Below are 21,703 nucleotides of genomic sequence, written 5' to 3'. Positions count from 1 at the left end.
GTAAGTCTAACTGTCAGTTACAAACACAAGATCACTTCTTATGGCAGATGAACGCATAAACACTTCTAGAAAACACTGAAAACTTTGCGCCCTCATCAGCTGATGTTGATCACTCTGAGCTAGAGTGGGAAGGGCCAGAGTCCAAATGTCCATTCGGGCACACCGATTGGCTGAAACCAGGAGTCCATGATAGACAGCTGAAGGAAGAAATCACCTAACAGAGTACCATAGTATGAGTCATAATACCCATAAAAGCTAGCGGTCAAACAGGGAAAAGGTTCCAATCGTTTTTCCACCATTCATTTTTCCCATAGGGGATCTTAGAAACACTTAAAATACGGGTCGTGTTCTGTGTAGGTTTACCCTGGTGTGACGTTTTGGTAACCGGGTAAATCTCTCTAGGATTTTTGACCGCTTTTTTTCTCTGGCCTCCATTGATTTACAGTAGTTACCCAAATTCTGTCCATCCTACAAGGGTAAAAACTTAAATAACTTTTGAATGGATTATGGTAGAGACATGATGTTTGGACCATTTGGTTTTCATAGAGGATTAGATGCACAATTACATTGTGGCCGTGTTTGAGAGCGTCAGAACTGTGATCTAACATGGGTCAATTGGGACTGACTGACTGATCTACAACAGTGGAGGCTGATGGGAGGAGCTATAGTAGGACGGGCTCATTGTAATGGCTGGAATGGAAGAAATGGAACAGAGTCAAACGTGGTTTCCATTGTTTAACGTGTTTGATTTCATGCCATTATAATGAGCCCGTCCTACTATAGCGCCGCCCACCAGCCTCCACTGATCTACAAATAATATTGTGTAGTTATTTAGGATGCAAGGTGATTTGTAGATCAGTCAAGTCTCAACTCGCCTTTAAAGTCGGCTTCAATGTCGAATGAGCCAATTATTTTACCCATTGGGTAAATTATGACTGACTGGGTGCATTTGACATTGCAAGCAGCTTTAAAGGCGAGTCGTGACTGAAATTTAACCAATTTAACCATGATACAACACCGTTTTATGCTCTTGAACTGACTGACTACAAATAATAATGGGCACGTTCGAGCCAATCACTTTGTCAAGTCGGTGACAAAGTGTGTTGCAATAAAAATTGTCCAACTTGTCATGTGATCATGACGTTTTGACTGAAGTCCACTGCAAGTTTCTGCGGTTGTTCTTCGCCAATTTCATCCAGCAGCCATTGCCTGCATTGTAGACAGCTACTGTACATTGTTAACCAATTATTAGTTGTTTTTTTACTCGTGCAAAAGTAACCAAAGAAAATAATTGAAACAGGAACCAATTTTGCCATGATTAATGTATACAGTGGATAAATTCATGTGATGTTTGAGGCCCTCACACTAATTGATTGTACAATGTACAGTACACACATGTCAGTTTGTTAGTGTATGATATGGGGTTTGAAAACATGTTTATTTCGACATAAAGAAAAACGTATAAACAATGGCAACACTGACAGATTAATCTGAGCGTTGCTGTTGGAAAACCAGATTCGTGTCTGACCTTCGGCTGTCGCAGATGCACCTCCCCGACTTCACTCCGCGACTTTCCTCTACAGTCGGTTAATTTAGCCTTACCACTCAAACGCTCCCAGAGAGTAGTTATTTATCACGCAAGGTTCTTTGTAGATCAGTCATGCCGCGTTCATGTTCTAGTTGAAACTATACAACTCTAACATGTCCGATGTGCTAACTGGTTGTAGTAATATGCGTGCCGCATTCAACGAATCAACAAGTAGGAAATGTCAGTTTCCTAGTTCCGACTTGCATATGAACCGGAATCAGTCGGCAGTCGCTTGCACGTTATAATTTTTTTAATTTTTTAATAACAAATCAATACATAAAGCACATGAGGGAACACAAGCATACATAGATTACAAACAATGGACAATCGAGCTAGGGGCGGGGCTGGGGCCGGGGCTAGGGGGTACAATATCACATTACAATTACACAAGGACCTTAAGGGACATGCATATACTTACAATTCTAACAGCTTTTTTGTTAGAGCATTTAACCGTCTTAAAATACAGTTCAATTTCTTTTTGTAGGGTACGAAAATGTGGTTCTCTGTTTGTAAATTTACATTTGTTTATATGAAATTTGGCCAAAAGAATAATTAAATTAATTACATAAAAATGATTCCGCTTATTTCTAATTGTATGTAAAGAATCCAAACAGTACATCTCTCAACAATAGTGTAAAATCTTCATAAGTGTTCAATTATAAAACTACTGATGTCTTGCCACAGTTTTCTTACATGCATACAATGCCAAAAAAGATGCAAAACTGTTTCTGGGTGGTCATTACAAAAGGAGCAATTTGAGTTGATGTTTTCCTTAAACTTCTTCATATAGTGGTTGGCAGGATAATATTTATGAATAATTTTAAAGGAAACTTCCTTAATTTTGTTAACAAGTAGGTATGTGTGTGGCAACATACAAACTTTTTCCCAACAGATATGATCAATAAATCCATTCCAATAAGGCATGACATAAGGTATAGATACAACATCCTGCTGAAACAAGGATCGTATCGCTCTGTTGTTGAATGGACCAAAAGATAAACAAATCTTTCCTACTGATGAGTCAACAGGGTCAATAGAAGGTAGGCTCCGAGGGTCAGGTCTTGACACGTTCCTGAATAACATACCAACACCTGAGGGAATGGCATCTAAAACAATTGCAAAATCTTTAGGTGTTACAGGGACCTTGTAAAGTGATAAGAATTCTTTATAACTGAGTAAAAGACCCTCTGCATTTACCAGTTGGCTCACCAATAGGATATTATTTCAGAACCAATATTCTAAAAACAGAGAGGTATTTTTATACAATATATCCCGATTATTCCATATAATATCTGTGTGGAGAAAAATTGTGTTTATAAATTAAGGACCATGATAAGAAAACCTGCTGATGAAAAGCAGAAAGTTTCACTGGAACTTTGTCAATATTATAATTGCAAAACAACATGAAGTTAAGGCCACCAAAAGTAGAGAAGACATGATGAGGAATAAAATTCCAGATAGAAGTGGGTCTTCTTAGGAATTGTTTTATCCAATTTATCTTAAAAGTATTATTTAAAGTAGTAAAGTCCAGAAAATTCAGTCCACCATCCTCATTGCACGGTCGGCTGCCTGCAACGCTTCCGAACGTGTCACTCCTATGCGACGCTCGTCCCTCAAACAGCTGTATTCAGATATGGCTAGACGGGATCCAACGTTCGTCAAATTAACGTAAAAAGTTCATTTTTCTAATTTTATTTTAGCTAACCATGAACCAGTTTTCTAACCTTATCCTAACCTATGAAAAGTCAAATCTGATGTTAATTTGACAAAAGCTGGATCGCTTCTAGCCGTGACTCTGGAATCGACGCGCTGTTTGACGTAATGCTCCCAGGTAGCCAGTTTTCAGCAAGACAGGGAGCGTTCAGCACAGCACTGCGAGGATTTTATCGATAAGGGAGCCTAGCGATAATGTAACGAAACTAAATTATATCGTGTGAATAAATCGACTAATAATAAAGCAAATTACTGTTTTTATAACCGAGGGTGTTTAGCCAATTACGTTACTATTAGCTGACTAATCATTCGCTTTACCACCTAGCCGTAAGACTTTGTACTGTTACCTAACCTACCTGCTAAGTGAACAAAGGTAGAATGAGCTAAAATGCACTATGCATGACACACGGATAGCTAAATATTATAAGGCTCACAGGATACGTGATGTGACAACAATTGGACATAAGCATATTTTTTTCTGAGCTGTTTTACATCAGCTGCTGAATAGTAATTTACCTGTTGAATCTTGTCTTTTTCTTCCATCCCAGTGGTGAAGGCTGATACTGTCTCAGGCAGTGATATGGCCAACCCTCTGAGGAGAGAGGTTAGACAGCTGTATAAAAATGTGAGTTCAACACTGACTGACTGCTGTCAATGCACCCACGCTTTGTTGTTACCCACACCTACTTTCAATATGAGATTTGCTTCCACTCATGCAATATTTTACTATCTGTCCCAAACAATCTCCAAAGCACTGGGATTATCACTAGTAACCTGCCTCCTTACCACTGACAGCTACTGTATCTGGGACGGGAATACCCCCAAGGAGCAGACTACTTCAGGGAGCGTCTGAACAGTGCCTTTATGAAGAACAAATATGTCACAGACCCCAAGGAGATCAGAAAGCTTGTCGATTGTGGAGAGGATGTGATTAAGGAACTGGGGACCATGTACTATCTGAGGGAATATAGCATCATGAAAAAGCGTTTCTACGAAGAAGAATTGTTAGGCCTGCTGAATATAGGCAGACCGACAGACTGATAGCCTAGATGTTTGACAGCTGAATCTTCAGTATGCAGGTTGTTCCATGAATAGAGAACATTTTGGGTAGTGTAACTTGGTTCCCCAAAAATATTGTTTTCACCTAATTTTAACATTCTGTCATAAAGAGCACATGTCCAACTTTCTAAAAACATATTTTTTCCATGTCAAGGGCTTAAATAAAACTAATGACTAGTAAGTGCCATTAAAGTTACAGGGTTGACGTAACAGGTTTGTGGTTTTCGTCTTAAATTTGCCATAAATCCCCTTTCGAAATGAAAGCTTCACAAAAAAATAAAATGTTTAAAAAATATTTCTAGCCTATCTATGGGTAACAGGGTTGACATGTTATGCTTGATGTGCTCTGATTGAATTAAATGAGAAGTCCGAGAGTACCCTCTTCCTTTTGTCTTCTCACCTATTCTTTCTGAAGTTGCTCCTTTTCAGCCTTAATGAGCTTGCCTCCTTTCTTTTTGGCAGACTTGAACCAAGTCAACAATTCAACTTGATGAACATAAATGTGATCATAAACAAATTTGCAAGCTACTGTATGCTTGCAATTTGTGGGCATTGCAAAAGTGAGTACAGATAAATAACATAACTAAAGAGTAGACTCACGGATGCTGGGGAGAAATTGAAACATGTTATAATCTATTTAGCTAGCTAGGCCTATATCTACTAGGTCTAATATCTCATGAATCTAATGTAGAGAGAGCTATGCTATTCATAACAGTAACAAAGTTAACTTTGCATCCTTGGGTGGCTTACAAGGAAAGAACATAGAGAATAGAAAGTTAGGAGATATCAAATCAAACGTTATTTGTCACATGAATACATAAGTGTAGACTTTACCGTGAAATGCTTACTTACAAGCCCTTAACCGTGAAATGCTTACTTACAAGCCCTTAACCAGTGCAGTTCAAGAAGAGTTAAGAAAATATTTACCAAGTAGACTAAAATAAAATGTAATAATAAAAAATAACACAATAAGAATAACAGTAACCAGGCTATATACAGGGACACCTGTACCGAGTCAGTGTGCGGGGGTACAGGCCAGTGATGCCAACTAATTAACAGGGTAAGTTGCTGGAGGCAGGTTAATTTGTTTCTAAATGACGTTGTGATGTTATTGCGTGATAACGTAAAACTGCGTCATTATGTAGAATACATAATAACGTTAACAAAAATTAATCGCTAAATACTGTAGCAATTTTTACAGAAAATTGTATAGCTCTAAGTACTGTCAGGAATCCACAGATATGTTTCTTTAACTCACTGAATAATGTTCACTCTATCAGTGATATAGAATCTAAACATTGTGATGAACCCATCAAAGTTGAAGAGATTATAGAGTCAATCAAACATCTAAAGAACAATAAATCACCAGGTGTTGATGGAATTACATCAGAATTTTACAAATTATTTTCTGAACAAGTAGCTTCCTATTTGATGTCTTTTTTTTTATAGAGTATTAAAAACAATGTTCTCCCTCCTACAATGAGTCAGTGGTTAATAACACTGATACCTAAGCCTAAAAAATAAGTGCTTCTCATCGATAACTGGCGTCCAATTTGTCTTCTTAATAATGACTATAAGATATTAGCCTCACTACTTGCAAAAAGAATCAAAGAAGTCCTGGATGCAATCATTGATGAAACACAGTCTGGCTTCATGAGGAACAGACATATTTCTAACAATGTCAGACTAGTATTAGACGTACTTGACTACTCAGACCTAATAACTGAGGATAGCTTCATATTGTTTTTTATTTTTATAAAGCAATTGACACAGTAGAGCATCAGTTTCTCTTCCACTCCCTTGAGAGACTTGGCTTTGGGGATTGTTTCTGTAAGGCTATTAAGACTCTATGCAAATGGTAACATCTCTATCAAATTGAAATATGGCACCTCACCTAGATTTGAGTTAAAGAGAGGAATTAGGCAAGTTTGTCCTATCTCTCCGTACCTGTTTTTATTAATCACCCAACTTCTTACAAATTCTTTAAATAATAGTCCTGTACAAGGTATTTCCATAGCTGGAATTATTATAAGCCAGCTGGCTGATGATACTACACTTTTTCTGAAAGACACTAACCAAATTCACATATCGATCAATGTGATACAATCCTTTTCCAAAGCGTCTGGTCTATATCTTAACATTAAGAAATGTGAACTCATAGCTGTCAAATATTGTGTGACACCTTCATATTATGGTATTTCAGTAAAAGAAGAACTTACATATTTAGGCATAACCATTACAAAGGATCAGAAGTCTAGAGGCTTACTAAATTTTAACCCTCTTATTAAAAAAACCCAGAAGAAATTAAATCAATGGCTACAGAGGGACTTATCTTTAAAAGGTAGAGTCCTAATAACCAAGGCTGAAGGTTTCTCTAGACTAACATATGGCACTCTATCTTTATATCTTGACAGTAAAATAAACAAGGAGATAGACCAGATGCTTTTCAACTTTCTTTGGAGAAACCGTACCCATTACATTAGGAAAACTGTTGTAATGAACACTTATGAGAATGGCGGACTGAATTTTCTGGACTTTACTACTTTAAATAATACTTTTAAGATCAATTGGATAAAACAATTCCTAAGAAGACCCACTTCTATCTGGAATTGTATTCCTCATCATGTCTTCTCTACTTTTGGTGGCCTTAACTTCATGTTGTTTTGCAATTATAATATTGACAAAGTTCCAGTGAAACTTTCTGCTTTTCATCAGCAGGTTTTCTTATCATGGTCCTTAATTTATAAACACAATATTTATCCACACAGATATTATATATGGAATAATCGGGATATATTGTATAAAAATAATTATTTGTTTTTAGAATATTGGTTCTGAAATAATATCCTATTGTTGAGCCAACTGGTAAATGCAGAGGGTCTTTTACTCAGTTATAAGGAATTCTTGTCACTTTACAAGGTCCCTGTAACACCTAAAGATTTTGCAATTGTTTTAGATGCCATTCCCTCAGGTGTTGCTATGTTATTCAGGAACGTGTCAAGACCTGACCCTCAGAGCCTACCTTCTATTGACCCTGTTGACTCATCAGTAGGAAAGATTTGTTTCTCTGTTGGTCCATTCAACAACAGAGCGATACGAACCTTGTTTCAGCAGGATGTTGTACCTTATGTCATGCCTTATTGGAATGGATTTATTGATAATATCTGTTGGAAAAAAGTTTGGATGTTGCCACACACATACCTACTTGTTAACAAAATTAAGGAAGTTTCCTTTAAAATTATTCATAAACATTATCCTGCCAACCACTATATGAAGAAGTTTAAGGAAAACATCAACTCAAATTGCTCCTTTTGTAATGACCACCCAGAAACAGTGTTGTATCTTTTTTGGCATTGTATACATGTAAGAAAACTGTGGCAAGACATCAGTAGGTTTATAATTGAACACATTTATGAAGATTTGACACTATTGTGGAGAGATGTACTGTTAGGATTCTTAACATTCGATAGAAATAAGCGGAAACACTTTTATGTAATTCATTTCATAGACACAAATGTAAATTTACAAACAGAAAACCACATTTTCTTACCCTACAAAAAGAAATTGAACTTTATTTTAAGACTGTTAAATGCTCTACTAACAAAAAAAGCTGTTAGAATTGTAAGTATATGCATGTCCCTTAAGGTCCTTGTGTAATTGTAATGTGATATTGTACCCCCTAACTCGATTGTCCATTGTTTGTAATCTATGTATGCTTGTGTTCCCTCATGTGCTTTATGTATTGATTTGTTTTTAATAAAAAATAAATGTAAAAAATACTCAAATTGACTGGCCATCTCTGCAAAACATATGATTTGACATTTGTTCAGGTACAGACTCCCACTCTTTTCTGTACTTCTGGCTGTACAATTTTGATTGAGACATGTTGATTGACGTTGCAAGTTTGTTCAAGATCAAACATTCATGACCAACTCTATTCATTGGGTTTGGCTCGTCGAACCCGTACTACTGCTGCTGCAGTCAGACAACAATGATTTGTCATTTGCTGCTGACGTCACTCACAATGCACTTTTGCAGCCAGGCACAGTGTGACAGAAAATCGTTTTTGTGTCATTGGCATCACTGGTACAGGTTAGTTGAGGTAAAGTGACTACATAGATAATAAACAGCGAGTAGCAGCAGTGTACAAAAAGGGAGGGGGTTCAATGTAAATTGTTCGGTGGCGATTTTATTAATTTGGTTAGCAGTCTTATGGCTTGGGGGTAGAAGCTATTAATGAGCCTTTTGGTTCTAGACTTGACGCTCCTGTATAATATTTAGTTGTAGCAAGATAAGGCTGAAAGAAGCAAAGTAGAAACAACACCGACGGTGCAGCACGCTTGCAGTAAAAGGAAGCTGATTTGCAGTCACTTGCTCACCTTGAGTCCTATCTAACTGATAATCTAACTTACTCTGGCTAGTAACAGCTGTCGACTTATAAAACGAGCTACTTGGCTTGTAAACATATCAACCTAACCACAATATTAATTGTATAACTCTCTGGTTAGCTTGCTATATGGGTAAAATGAAATAACATTTGTTGGTTACTATCTTCTCTTGTTGGGATATCCGTCAACTCTTCGCGTCCAAGTTACCATGGTTTGCGACATGTAAAAAGATTTACGGCGTTGTTTATTAACTCCTATTTGAACTCGTGTGGACGAAGGGCGAAGTAACCAGCTATCGACACTACTTAATTGCAAGGATTTATTGACAAGGGACATTATAATGTAATGGAATATTGATTATATCGTGTGAATGAATCACAATGGATGTTTTTATAACCGAGGGAGTTTAGCTAATTAGCTACGATTCGAACAAGACTTGTCTGTTGACGTTGTTGTGCTGGGAGAAATAACGTTACTTGTATGTCTCCCAGCACAATGTCAAAAGGCAATTATTGGTTGAATTGCACCTGCCAATTATCTAGCCAGCTAACTAATCATTCGCTTTGCGACCTAGTCGCAATGTGGCCCATTTGCACTGTTAACTAACCTACCTGCTAAGTGAACCAAGGTAAAGCTCAAATGTATGCATGACACAGCTAAGATTGTGAGGCTCACAGGATATGTGATGTGTGACAGCAATCAGACATATGCCCTTTTCTGAGCTGTTGTTGTTTTACATAATCAGCTAAATCACCTGTTGTATGTTTTGTCCTTTTCTTCCATCCCAGTAGTGAAGGCTGCTACGGTCTCAGGCAGTGACATGGCCAACCCTCTGAGGAGTGAGGTTAGACAGCTGTACAAGAATGTAAGTTAAACGCTGACTGCTGTCAATGCACCCAACCGTTGTTACACACACACCAAATTTGCTTCCACTCATGCAATATTTAGCTGTTTTTCCAAAACAATCCCCAAAGCCTGGAATTATCGTTGGTAACCTGTCTTCTTCCATTGACAGCTCCTGTTTTTGGGACGGGAATACCCCAAAGGCGCAGACTACTTCAGGGAACGTCTGAAGGGTGCCTTTATGAAGAACAAAGATGTCACAGACCCTAAGGAGATCAAAAAGCTAGTCGACCGTGGGGAGTTTGTGATCAAGGAACTGGAGGCCCTGTACTATCTGAGGAAGTACAGAGCCATGAAGAAGCGTTACTACGAAGAAGAATTGTCCGCCGAGCTGAATATAGGCAGACCGGTAGACTGATAGCCTAGCTATTTGGTGGCTGAATCTTCAGTGTGCAAGTTTTAGTTTAGCCGTCCCTGAACAAGAGTGTTATTAGCAACACAAACGTCCTTAATTAAACACAAATGTTAGGTATATATTACAGACAGGTGTTATGAGCTACACTTGCCACCCACCTCGAGTTGTGGAATGACATCCACCAAATGACTTCATACAGTTCAAATGACTACAGTTCTCTCGTGTACATAATTGTAAATAATACATGATAGAATGTACAATGTAATTTAATTATATAAATGAGACACGGCTATTACAAATGAATGTTTATTTTAAATGTACAACACTGATAGTCCTATTTTTGAAATAAATGAGAAACGTAAGTCAAGTCAAAGATATTTAATTTTTAACAATCCTAACTTTACGTGTCTTTTCAAGTCGATGTGATGTAGGCTACTACATACAGTACCTTCAGAAAGTATTCACACCCATTGCCCTTTTCCACATTTTGTTGTGTTACAGCCTGCATTTAAAATGTATTACATTTAGATTTGTTTGTCAGTGGGCTACAGAAATTACCATATAATGTCAATGGAATTACCCTATAATGTCAATGGAATTATCTTTGAAATGAACAGATTCATTAAAAATAAAGCTGTCATGTCTTGAGTCAGTAAGTATTCAACCCCTTTGTTATGACATGCCTAAATAAGTTGAGTAAAAATCACATAAGTTGCATGGATTCTGTGTGCAATAATAGTGTTTAAAATGATTTTTTGGGACTACCTCCTCTCTGTACCCCACACATACAATTATATGTAAGGTCCCTCAGTCTAGCAGTGAATTTCAAACACAGATTCAACCACAAAGACAAGAGAGGTTTACCAATGCCTCACAAAGAAGGGGACCTATTGGTATATAAAAAAAAATCTGACATTGAATATCCCTTTGAGCATGGTGAAGTTTTTAATTACACTTTGGAGGGTGTATCAGTACACGCAGTCAGTACAAAGATAAAGGTGTCCTTCCTAACTCAGTTGCCAGAGAGGAAGGAAACCGCTCAGGGATTTCACCATGAGGCCAGTGGTGACTATAAACAGTTTAAACCTGAGTTTAAAAGCTATGATAAGAGAAAACTGAGGATGGATCAGCAACATTGTAGTTACTCCACAATACTAACCTAATTGAAATAGTGAAAAGCAGGAAGCCTGTACAGAATAAAATTGTTTTTTTTAAATGCATCCTGGTTGCAACAAGGCACTAAAGTAATACTGCAAAAAATGTGGCACAGCAATTCACTTTTTGTCCTGAATACAAAGAGTTATGTTTGGGGCAAATCCAGTACAACACGTTACTGAGTACAACTCTCCATATTTTCAAGCATAATGGTGGCTGCATCATGTTATGGATATGCTTGTAATCAATAAAGACTGGGGAGTTTTTCATTTTCAGTATAACAAATAAATGACACAGGGAAAATCCTAGAGGAAAACCTGGTTCTGTCTGCTTTCCACCAGATACTGGGAGATTAATTCACCTTTCAGCAGGACAATAACCTAAAAACAAGGCCAGATCTACACTAGAGTTGCTTACCAAGAAGACAGTGAATGTTCCTAAGTGGCCGAGTTACAGTTTGACTTAAATCTGCTTGAAAATCTATGGCAAGACTTGGTGGTCTAACAATGATCAACAACCAATTTGACAGAGCTTGAAGAACCACAAAAAAATAATAATTGGCAAATATTGTACAATCCAGATGTGCAAAGCTCTTAGAGACTTACCCTGAAAGACACACAGCTATAATCCCTACCAAATGTGATTCTAAAATGTATTGACTCAGGGGTGTGAATACTTATGTAAATGAGATATTTCTGTATTTCTTTTTCAAAAAACAAGTTTTTACTTTGTCATTGTGGAGTATTGTGTGGTGAGGATTTTGGGGGGGGAATTCAGGCTGTAACACAACAAAGTGTGGAATAAAATACTTTCTGAAGGCACTGTATATAGAAATATGAGGATATAGATGAGATATTGATACAATCTGTCAGGACATTCATGAGTCACATGAAAAACAGTGGCACTGCAGAGGGAGAAGTATGAGAAGAAAGAGCAACTGTTAAGTCATGGTTTTATCAGTATGTCATGTAGGAAGACTGCTCTTTGTGAAAACCAACTCGTGGACATTGCAGAAGCCGGGGTTATTGTTTCCACATTTGTTCTCTCTGTTTTTTGTGAGGTCCAGCTTTCCGGCTCGTCTCATGGCCTAGGTATGGATGAGAGCTAAATGAATACAGGAAAGTGGTTGAAAGAGAGAGAACGTCTTGGAGGTTATTTATTGAAACACTCATATCACTTACCCTTTCTTTAAAGAGCTTGTAAAAGCAAAATAACATTGTATCTTCTTTCATCAAAGTCACCCTTGGTTCCAACTTCAACTTCATACCCCCTGGAAAGAGACGCATTTTAGTGTGGAAAACATGTTAATTAGACACAACATGTAATATGGTATGAAGCAACGCTACCATTTGGGGAAGAGTACCTGAAAGTAGACTGACCAACAGTCCAACAGCCAGTGTTGTAAGTGTCCCAATAGGACTGAAGTAGAGATAAGACAGGGAGTACCAGTTATCAGCCAGGAAGGGTCTGCAGGGGAGACAAACATAGTGGCATCCAACAGTTATAATATTGCATATATGGTTTACAGCTGATGCAGTTCGCTATTCTAACATGACAAAATTATTCCTGTTCTACAGTACATTTCCAACTGAATAATTGTTTTAACTGTGCCCATATCAATATACTTGTTCCCTACAGAAAAAGTTGGTCCTGTCCTTAACCAAAGATACTGAAGCCCACAACGTACCTCTCTGCTGTATTTTGCTGTAGTACTGTAGTGTATAGGCTTGATTTTGTTGGGGATGTGGTCCAGTTGAACGCATTGGCTGCGGTTGTGAAGTTACAGCCATGTGTGGTCAGACCCAGAGGCCTGCTCTGCTCTGGTAGAGGAGGGTAAAACTGGGCCCCTATCCCCACCCACAGAGACATAACCAGCCCAGAGAGCAGACCAGCCAAGCCCCCCTGCAGCACAGAACACACAGAAATAACACATCAGCACTTCAACATAAACGTTCAGCGAGATTAGCTAAATTAGATTGGTTGCATGCTTATAATCCTGCTTTTGTTAAAAAGACTGTACTGACTGTGGCATTGGCGTATGGACAGAGGATCCCCAGTGAGAAGAGACCCAGTAAAGGCCCTCCGATGATCCCAAAGATACTGATAGCTGCCTACATGGGGAGACAGAGACATATTTTTAGAGTTGCATACCTCAACACAACATATTTTATGTTTTTGTTGTATTGCATACCTGCAGCAGACTTCCCATGAGTGAGGCTATGCCAGCCATTCCAATACAGAGAGCCCCATACAGAAAGCCTAGAATGGTGCATAGGGATAGCAGTTAAAATCATGATAAATCATGGTTTATTCATTTCTAATATCAGCAAGAATATATCAATAAGAAGATAAATATATCATCAAACATGAATATAGCTCTCTGAGTTCTGTGGTAAATGCAAATGTCACATCTGCTCCTGCTATGCCCTCTGGTGTTCATCTAGTGTCTTCTTGACCTGCAGTTACTCCCCCTGTACACTCTCTTCCTCTTTCTGGTTGAAGACAGGTGTGCTGGAGTCAGAGCAGATCCCTACCAGCTGCAACTCGTTACATAATCAAGACCTCTACAAATATTCAGTCCTGTCACTTCTGCTCTGCCTGATTGTAATCTCTGCTCAGTCAGTTCAAGATTCTAGCCATTTATGATTAGACAAGATCCTGTTACTCTGCTGTGCCTGTTTCCCTGCCTGACACCGTTTATCCTCTCAATCAAATTTATTTATATAGCCCTTCTTTACATCAGCTGATATCTCAAAGTGCTGTACAGAAACTCAGCCTAAAACCCCAAACAGCAAGCAATGCAGTTGTAGAAGCACGGTGGCTAGGAAAAACTCCCTAGAAAGGCCAAAACCTAGGAAGAAACCTAGAGAGGAACCAGGCTATGAGGGGTGGCCAGTCCTCTTCTGGCTGTGCCGGGTGGAGATTATAACAGAACATGGCCAAGATGTTCAAATGTTCATAAATGACCAGCATGGTCAAATAATAATAATCACAGTAGTTGTCAAGGGTGCAGCAAGTCAGCACCTCAGGAGTAAATGTCAGTTGACTTTTCATAGCCGATCATTAAGAGTATCTTTACCGCTCCTGCTGTCTCTAGAGAGCAGTTTACCTCTGGCTCCTGTCTCCCGTTCCACATTTCACCACCCAACTACCTTGCTCTGGATTTTAATTCCCACCACTACCTTGGATTCCCCTCGGGACCTGTTTACCCTGTTCTACTCAGCTAACTCCAACCTCCGTCTCCACATTTTGTTTTTCTGCAACTCATCCGAGCTTCCCCGGATCTGCACTCCATATCTCCCTGTGTAACAATAAATATTTTGGTTCATTCATCCCTGTTTCCTCATCTGAGTCTGCTCTTGGGTTCCCCTGTGTCACTCTGCTTAACAGCAAAGACACGCATTGATATTATACACTCACTAAGGCCTTTAGAGGTCCAGGACAGGTGTTTCTCTGACATGTGTATGTACGGCTTGATCAGGTCTTCAATAGTCACGGCAGCCAGAGCATTGACACTGGACGATACCGTACTGTGGACAAGAGAGAGCAAATATAGTGCTATTATTTACCCAGAAATATAACATACAGTGTGCGTGAGTGCTATGGAAATAGTCATCTTTGTGCCCCACCATAGGCTGCGAGAGTAAATATTAAATCATAGTAGTGATATTATGAACCTTGAGATATTGCATGCAGCACAAATAGTAACAAAAGGACACTTAATCTAGATATAACACAATGTTACATATTAACATTATAAACAGTAGCTATAATCAAAAGTAAGATCAAGTTTGACATACAGTATAAGTATTAGATGGGAATAGTCACCTTAGAGTCCCACTGTAGGCTGCAGCCACAAACAATCCTGGCAGTCCAGGGTAGTCTCTCAGGATGTCCATCACCATATATGGCATCAGCTGTACAGAGAAAAAGGGTGTGGTCAATGGTCAGTGACTATCTGAGTGGTACCCCTGGGTTTGGGTTATTTGAGATATTTTCCTGGGAACAATCTGGATGTATGGCCGATGCGGGGAAAAAAAAGTTTTACCACAAAAAAATGTTTAAGGTGGTTACACCTAGTGGCTGTTAATGTTATCAGTTGAAACTGATTTAAAAAAATATATCCAGAAAGTGGCAGTCTGGCAGAATAGTGATATTGACAGTTGTGGTAGCAGAATCAGAATCCTTTAGGTAACATTGATAAATCAGATGTTTTATCCATTTTCATTAAGTATGCTTATGTGGGAAAAAAGTTACTTGGGCCCCAGTGAGTGGAGAGGTCAGGCTTGTCTTCATATGTAAACGTATCTTTTAAACCATGTGAAGGGATGATTGAGGGGGAACCAATTATCTCTTCGCTCCACAATGTCTGTGTGCCAGTCACTCCCTACTTTTCCCATTGGGGAGAGGAGGATGGCAGTGTCTGGAACCATTGTATGTTCCCTCTGAGGTTGCCCTTATCTTGACCTAGAGGCTCACTCTTCTCTCCGTGAGCTTGTCCAGGAGGGGTTGTATTTTTGATGGGAGTGTCTAGAATTGACAATTGATATATGCCATTGGATGGGGTAATGTTTTGGTTCTAAGTGGTACCAAGAATGAGATAAGAACTTCGGTTTAGGAGACCAAACTGAACGATCATTTATAGCCAATGCTGTCTGGCTATGTGTGTCTTGGCTATAAATTATATGAGGAACTGTTTTGTAAGCACTCTCAGAGAATTCATTTATAGACACTGAATTGATCTGAGCGTCACAGGGCTATGGTGAAGCTCATATAATTAAAGATGGACTTTATGATAACTCTGACTTGTGTGTGGTTTGCTCTCTCATGATTTGGTAATACAGCAAATTTACACGACACAGTGCCTGGTATTTATACAGGTTAATGTTTTTTTTTGTCTTGAATCTTGTTCTGGAGGCAGCTCTGCAGAGGGGTCACTACCTGACACAACCACAAAATCTGTCATAAAATCTACCTAACCCTAACCTGGCCAATCTATCAGAAATCGCTCAGTTCTGCCTCCAGGACAAGACTCATCCCAATAAACATCAACCTGCGGTCTTTATTAAAGTGTTATTTCCTGGTTTGTGTCCTCAACCTGATCTGGAGCAGACACCATGCCTGCTGTCCAGGGGTCACAGTGCTTATAGACGGAGTACAGACACAGCCCCGCAAACACAGAACACAGCATGATGACCCACAGTCCTAATAGGTTTATGTAGAGAGACCTGGGAAGAGAATACAGGGGGAGAGAGAGAGAGAGAGAGAGAGAGAGAGAGAGAGAGAGAGAGAGAGAGTGACAGAAAGAGGGGATAGAGAGAAAAAAGAGAGAAAGATTGAGAGAATGGGGAGAGAGAGTTTGTGTTATCAGAAAGATGAATAGGCTTCAACTTCCCCATCGTTTATCAGTGCAATTTTGACGGCCAACTATCTGAAAAGGTTTGAGAGGGTTTATCTAATGTTCCTTCGTTACATTTGAGCTAATCTTGCTCTGGCTAGCATTAATTGTTGATATTGTTGCGCTGTTGCAACTGCCTGTAAACACCAGTGGTGTAAAGTACTTAAGTGGAAATACTTTAAATGACTAGTTAAGTAGTTTTTTGGGGTATCTGTACTTTGCTATTTATATTGTTTGACTACTATTACTTTTACTTCAGTACATTCCTAAAGGAAATAATGTACTTTTTACACCAAACATTTTCCATGACACGCAAAAGTACTCGTTACATTTGGAATGCTTAGCAGGACAGGAAAATGGTCCAATTCACATCCCTGGTCATCCCTACTGCCTCTGGTCTGGTGGACTCACTAAACACAAATGTGTTTTGTTGTTGTAAATTACATGTGTTGGAGTGTGTCCCTAGCTATCCCTAAATTAAAAAACAAGACAATAGTACCATCTGGTTTACTTTTGATACTTAAGTATATTTATAACCAAATACTTTCAGACTTTTACTCAAATGGCTTGTTTGTACACAGCCCTACCATAGCTCTGATTTGCTATAGCGCACCGGTGTGTGTAGACTTGGACGAGACAGTCGTTTATATTAGATTTGATTTACTTACTCTATTTACCCCTAATTTGTAGTTGGTAGTTACAGTCTACCCCTAATTGGTAGTTACAGTCTTGTCCCATCGCTGCAAGTCCCGTACTGACTCAGGAGAGGCGAAGGTCGAGAGCCACGCGTCCTCCAAAACACGGCTTCTTGACACACTGCTCGCTTACCCGGAAGACAGCTGCAATGTGTCAGAGGAAACATCGTCCAGCTGGCAAACGAAGTCAGCTTGTAGGCGCCCAGACTGCCACAAGGAGTTGCCAGAGCACGATCGGACAAGGAAATCCCGGCTGGCCAAACCCTCTCCTAACCCAGATGACACTGGGCCAATTGTGCACCGCTTCATGGGTCTCCCGGTCACGGCCGGCTGTCATAAATGCCTTACTATACGTGATTCCCAAACATTCTAAGAATTTATGAACATTAAAATAACCATATGTTAGTGCTCGCTTGCCAGATTTTTTTTGTGTGTGTCAAAAATCAACACATTTGAATAAGATTTCATGTTGCTAAAATGCTGTCATTTCCACTTTAAACACTGGGGCAAAACAGGAATTAGATCTTCATGCTTTACTCTATGCTTCCAGGAAGATGATGACTCACATTTTGGCGTGAGTCATGGATTTGCAAGAGATGTATCTCTGCACCTGGGCTTGGTTAATCCCATAGATACTGGTCCAGACAAACGTGCCTCCAAACGTGATTGTCCAGAAGGTGTGCCTCCTCAGTGGACTAGCATCAAAGCTATAAAGGAGAGACAAAGACAGAGAGCGAGAGAGAAAGAGAGAGAGATTCAGACATTTGCAATGTCTTATATTTTGTGCCAACATACTGCGCAAAGTCCAGGTGCAGATCTTCTCCTACTCTTTTACATCTATAATCTACATGACAATCCACTCACTCCCAGAAGTTGAGTCGTCCTCCGAGCTCTGCGTGGTTGAGGATGTTGGAGACTCCTCCCTGCAGGACCACGGCTCTGATGATGACAGACAGGAAGCCTGCCACCATGATGCCCACCTGGAACACGTCCGTCCACACCACCGCCTTCAGACCGCCCTGTCACAATACACACCACAGCCATGTTACATACATGGTTTAAAGGTCACCGCAAAGGTCACCACAGTGCTACACAAATCATGTCTCAATCTAACCTCCATCTGTATCTCCCTTATATCAGGGAGTAAATGTTGATAAAATAAATGTCACATGAAATTATGTTTACAGCATTATTTATTGACATCACTGCCTGTCCAGTACCATAGTGCAGTAAAACGTGCAAACCACTCCTGTTGAAATGACAGCACCCCAGAGATCCATCCCAGTCACTGGAGAGAGGAGGAAAAAGAGAGAGAGAGGGACATCATTGAGCAGAGGAGTGGTTTCAAGTGCACTCAATGCCGATGGGGCACAAAATGAAATTCTTTCATGACTTTTAGAGACTACTGCACCTTGGTTTAATGCCAGAGCTGGAGCATAAATGACTATTCCTGTGTAGAGTATCTGTGAGACAGAGAGACATAACACATGGTGGCTCTTATAATCACCTCATATTCATGTAATTCATAATATGGAGTAGGAGAGTGTTGTGATAAGGAACTCACAGTCTGAACAATGAACATCACTGTCCCCAACAGACGCGTGGCTCTGTTGAACCGTATCTCCAGATACTGCAGAATGATGACCATGAGGAGAAAAAAAGAAATAGGACACATTTCTGTTACATTTCCCGTGGACAGGACAAGGACATTAGTTCATGTGTGATGCCCAAAAGACAAAGCAAAGAGTACAGTCAGTAAGAGGATGATTCAGACAGCTAATGAAGATAAAACACGGACCCATATTTTAGCTGTTTGAATCACAATCATAATCTCACCATCAGCATCTCAACAAGACTAAGGAATGGACAGGTGCAGAGATATTAAGCAATGGAGCCGTGCCTACTATGATTTTTACCTGTAACAGCAGTCTGTTTGTTTTATAGAAAGATTACAAAATTAAGTCAGTATTTTATTTCCTGAATAGATTGCATTTGTCAATTGGTCACTTTGAACAATACTTTGTGACCCCCAATATATTAATTTCAGGGATTTAGAATTGCTTAGAATGTGCATTGCAATTCATCTGGCTAATCTCTACCAAACATGTTATATAATTTCTGTTGAATTAAATAGAACACAAATCAACTCAACAGGGTGGATTGATTCTAACCTCATAGGTACTTGTGATGCCCAGCCTGTAGAAGACAGGGAGGAAGACCTCTGAGCTGACCACCACCACCAGCACATAGGAGAGGCTGAAGAGGCCGTAGCTTGCCCCGTATCGGTACACCTCGGCTGGGGTGGCCAGCACTGTGATAGCCGACATGAAGCTGGCAGTCAGGGACAGAGCCACAGGTACGGCTGTCATACTCTGGCCCCCCATCAGAAACTCTCTGGAGCTGCTCTGGCCCCTTCCGACAATGGCATAGTACACCCCGATGGCTGCAGACACCAGCAGCATCAGAGCAAAGACTGCATAATCCGCAGCCACAAAGGATCCAATCACTGGAGAGGCTGCCATTGTAGCCTTCTGATTGTGAGGTATAGGCGACTGTACTCACTGGAAGATTGTCCTATTCCACAACTTGTAGTCCCTTGTGGTTTCTGTTATTGGAATGCAATGAACGGCAGATAATTTGTATTTCTCTGTGAAATCTACGATAGCTCGCAGTAGGCTGCTGTGCGTTCGGATAGAATGATGTCCTTGTCCATATGTCCTTGTCACAGACAGGATATGAGCTGAAACAGGATAGCAGTGAGCTCTGAAGTCTTCAGTGTGCCTGTGTGTTGCTCAAAGACATTACTAGCAGGTAGCAGTGAGCACACCTCTCCAACTCTCCACGAAGTCAAGAGCTGGGATTGTTCTGTTGGCTGAACCGATAAGTACCCCTGTCATCAGCCCTACCCTTTGGATGGCTGGTACACACGGACACACACAGAGGCATACCCATGCGTACACACACACATCCGCGCACACACATGCACACACACACACACTTCTGAACATTTTTTGGGCCCTAGAGAAAATATAGCCATCTTTATACTAACATGTCCAGTCCAGTATAATGTGTCAGGTGTTCAGCATGTCATTTCCACTAGTTAGTACATGTATGGACCAGAGGAGGTTGGTGGCACCTTAATTGGGGAGGACAGGCTTGTGGTAATGGCTGGAGCAGCATAGTTGGAATGGTAGCAAATACACCCATGTGTTAGATGCAATTCGATTTGCTCTGTGGAAACCGTTATTATGAGCCGTCCTCCCCTCAGGAGCAGCCACTGGTATGGACGCTGTTTGGACACTATATGGATACTGACTGAGCTGTCAGTCAGTATCCATATAGTATCCAGAAAGTCATCCTTGAAGTTGTTTCAAAACCACACCCCATTCTGTGTCTTCTCACCACGTGGAAAAGCAAAACGTTCCCATGATGATTCATCCAACATGGCTGCGCCCCTGCATCAGACATGTGTGTGAACATATTTAGCCTATACATTGTTGTTTTCATACACATTTGTATTCTGGATTACACACAAATATATATATATATATATATATATATATATATACAGTGCCTTGCGAAAGTATTCGGCCCCCTTGAACTTTGCGACCTTTTGCCACATTTCAGGCTTCAAACATAAAGATATAAAACTGTATTTTTTTGTGAAGAATCAACAAGTGGGACACAATCATGAAGTGGAACGACATTTATTGGATATTTCAAACTTTTTTAACAAATCAAAAACTGAAAAATTGGGCGCGCAAAATTATTCAGCCCCCTTAAGTTAATACTTTGTAGCGCCACCTTTTGCTGCGATTACAGCTGTAAGTCGCTTGGGGTATGTCTCTATCAGTTTTGCACATCGAGAGACTGAAATGTTTTCCCATTCCTCCTTGAAAAACAGCTCGAGCTCAGTGAGGTTGGATGGAGAGCATTTGTGAACAGCAGTTTTCAGTTCTTTCCACAAATTCTCAATTGGATTCAGGTCTGGACTTTGACTTGGCCATTCTAACACCTGGATATGTTTATTTTTGAACCATTCCATTGTAGATTTTGCTTTATGTTTTGGATCATTGTCTTGTTGGAAGACAAATCTCCGTCCCAGTCTCAGGTCTTTTGCAGACTCCATCAGGTTTTCTTCCAGAATGGTCCTGTATTTGGCTCCATCCATCTTCCCATCAATTTTAACCATCTTCCCTGTCCCTGCTGAAGAAAAGCAGGCCCAAACCATGATGCTGCCACCACCATGTTTGACAGTGGGGATGGTGTGTTCAGGGTGATGAGCTGTGTTGCTTTTACGCCAAACATAACGTTTTGCATTGTTGCCAAAAAGTTCAATTTTGGTTTCATCTGACCAGAGCACCTTCTTCCACATGTTTGGTGTGTCTCCCAGGTGGCTTGTGGCAAACTTTAAACAACACTTTTTATGGATATCTTTAAGAAATGGCT

The 21,703-nt window shown here is 39.9% G+C and overlaps 3 protein-coding genes across 7 annotated transcripts; 2 read left to right on the top strand and 1 right to left on the bottom strand.

Annotated features, from left to right (window-relative positions):
- The first annotated feature begins 3,203 nt into the window (after positions 1–3,203).
- LOC112217257 (electron transfer flavoprotein regulatory factor 1) lies at positions 3,204–4,745 on the top strand. 3 transcript variants are annotated; one of them, XM_024377520.2, is made up of 3 exons: positions 3,204–3,256; positions 3,850–3,926; positions 4,097–4,745. In XM_024377520.2, exons 2-3 carry the CDS (start codon positions 3,882–3,884, stop codon positions 4,340–4,342), a joined length of 291 nt encoding a protein of 96 aa, XP_024233288.1. In that variant the 5' UTR covers positions 3,204–3,256; positions 3,850–3,881; the 3' UTR covers positions 4,343–4,745. The 3 variants fall into 3 exon arrangements, with proteins under 3 accessions (XP_024233288.1, XP_024233287.1, XP_024233289.1); XM_024377519.2 differs by lacking the exon at positions 3,204–3,256 and adding an exon at positions 3,292–3,498; XM_024377521.2 differs by lacking the exon at positions 3,204–3,256 and adding an exon at positions 3,527–3,674.
- A 3,656-nt stretch (positions 4,746–8,401) lies between these two features.
- Positions 8,402–10,658, top strand: LOC112217256 (electron transfer flavoprotein regulatory factor 1). Of its 3 annotated transcripts, none has more exons than XM_024377516.2 (3): positions 8,402–8,462; positions 9,537–9,613; positions 9,764–10,658. In XM_024377516.2, the coding sequence occupies exons 2-3, from the start codon at positions 9,569–9,571 to the stop codon at positions 10,007–10,009; spliced, it is 291 nt and encodes a 96-aa protein (XP_024233284.1). In that variant the 5' UTR covers positions 8,402–8,462; positions 9,537–9,568; the 3' UTR covers positions 10,010–10,658. The 3 variants fall into 3 exon arrangements, with proteins under 3 accessions (XP_024233284.1, XP_024233286.1, XP_024233285.1); XM_024377518.2 differs by lacking the exon at positions 8,402–8,462 and adding an exon at positions 8,924–9,090 and having other exon boundaries at positions 9,540–9,613; XM_024377517.2 differs by lacking the exon at positions 8,402–8,462 and adding an exon at positions 8,944–9,090.
- A 1,035-nt stretch (positions 10,659–11,693) lies between these two features.
- On the bottom strand, positions 11,694–19,776 carry LOC112217170 (sodium-coupled monocarboxylate transporter 1-like). Its single transcript, XM_024377458.2, has 15 exons — positions 19,426–19,776; positions 18,819–18,884; positions 18,666–18,717; positions 18,475–18,542; positions 18,119–18,273; positions 17,821–17,961; positions 16,260–16,389; positions 14,990–15,078; positions 14,582–14,691; positions 13,353–13,420; positions 13,186–13,272; positions 12,849–13,063; positions 12,525–12,628; positions 12,343–12,431; positions 11,694–12,248 (listed from the first exon to the last, which is right to left on the bottom strand). The coding sequence occupies exons 1-15, from the start codon at positions 19,774–19,776 to the stop codon at positions 12,126–12,128; spliced, it is 1,848 nt and encodes a 615-aa protein (XP_024233226.1). The 3' UTR covers positions 11,694–12,125.
- Positions 19,777–21,703: the final 1,927 nt, after the last annotated feature.

The sequence above is a fragment of the Oncorhynchus tshawytscha genome, linkage group LG17 (assembly GCF_018296145.1).
Source record: "Oncorhynchus tshawytscha isolate Ot180627B linkage group LG17, Otsh_v2.0, whole genome shotgun sequence".
Lineage (NCBI taxonomy): Eukaryota > Metazoa > Chordata > Actinopteri > Salmoniformes > Salmonidae > Oncorhynchus > Oncorhynchus tshawytscha.
Note: the sequence above shows the minus strand (reverse complement) of the source record. Positions and strands in the feature narration are given on the sequence as shown.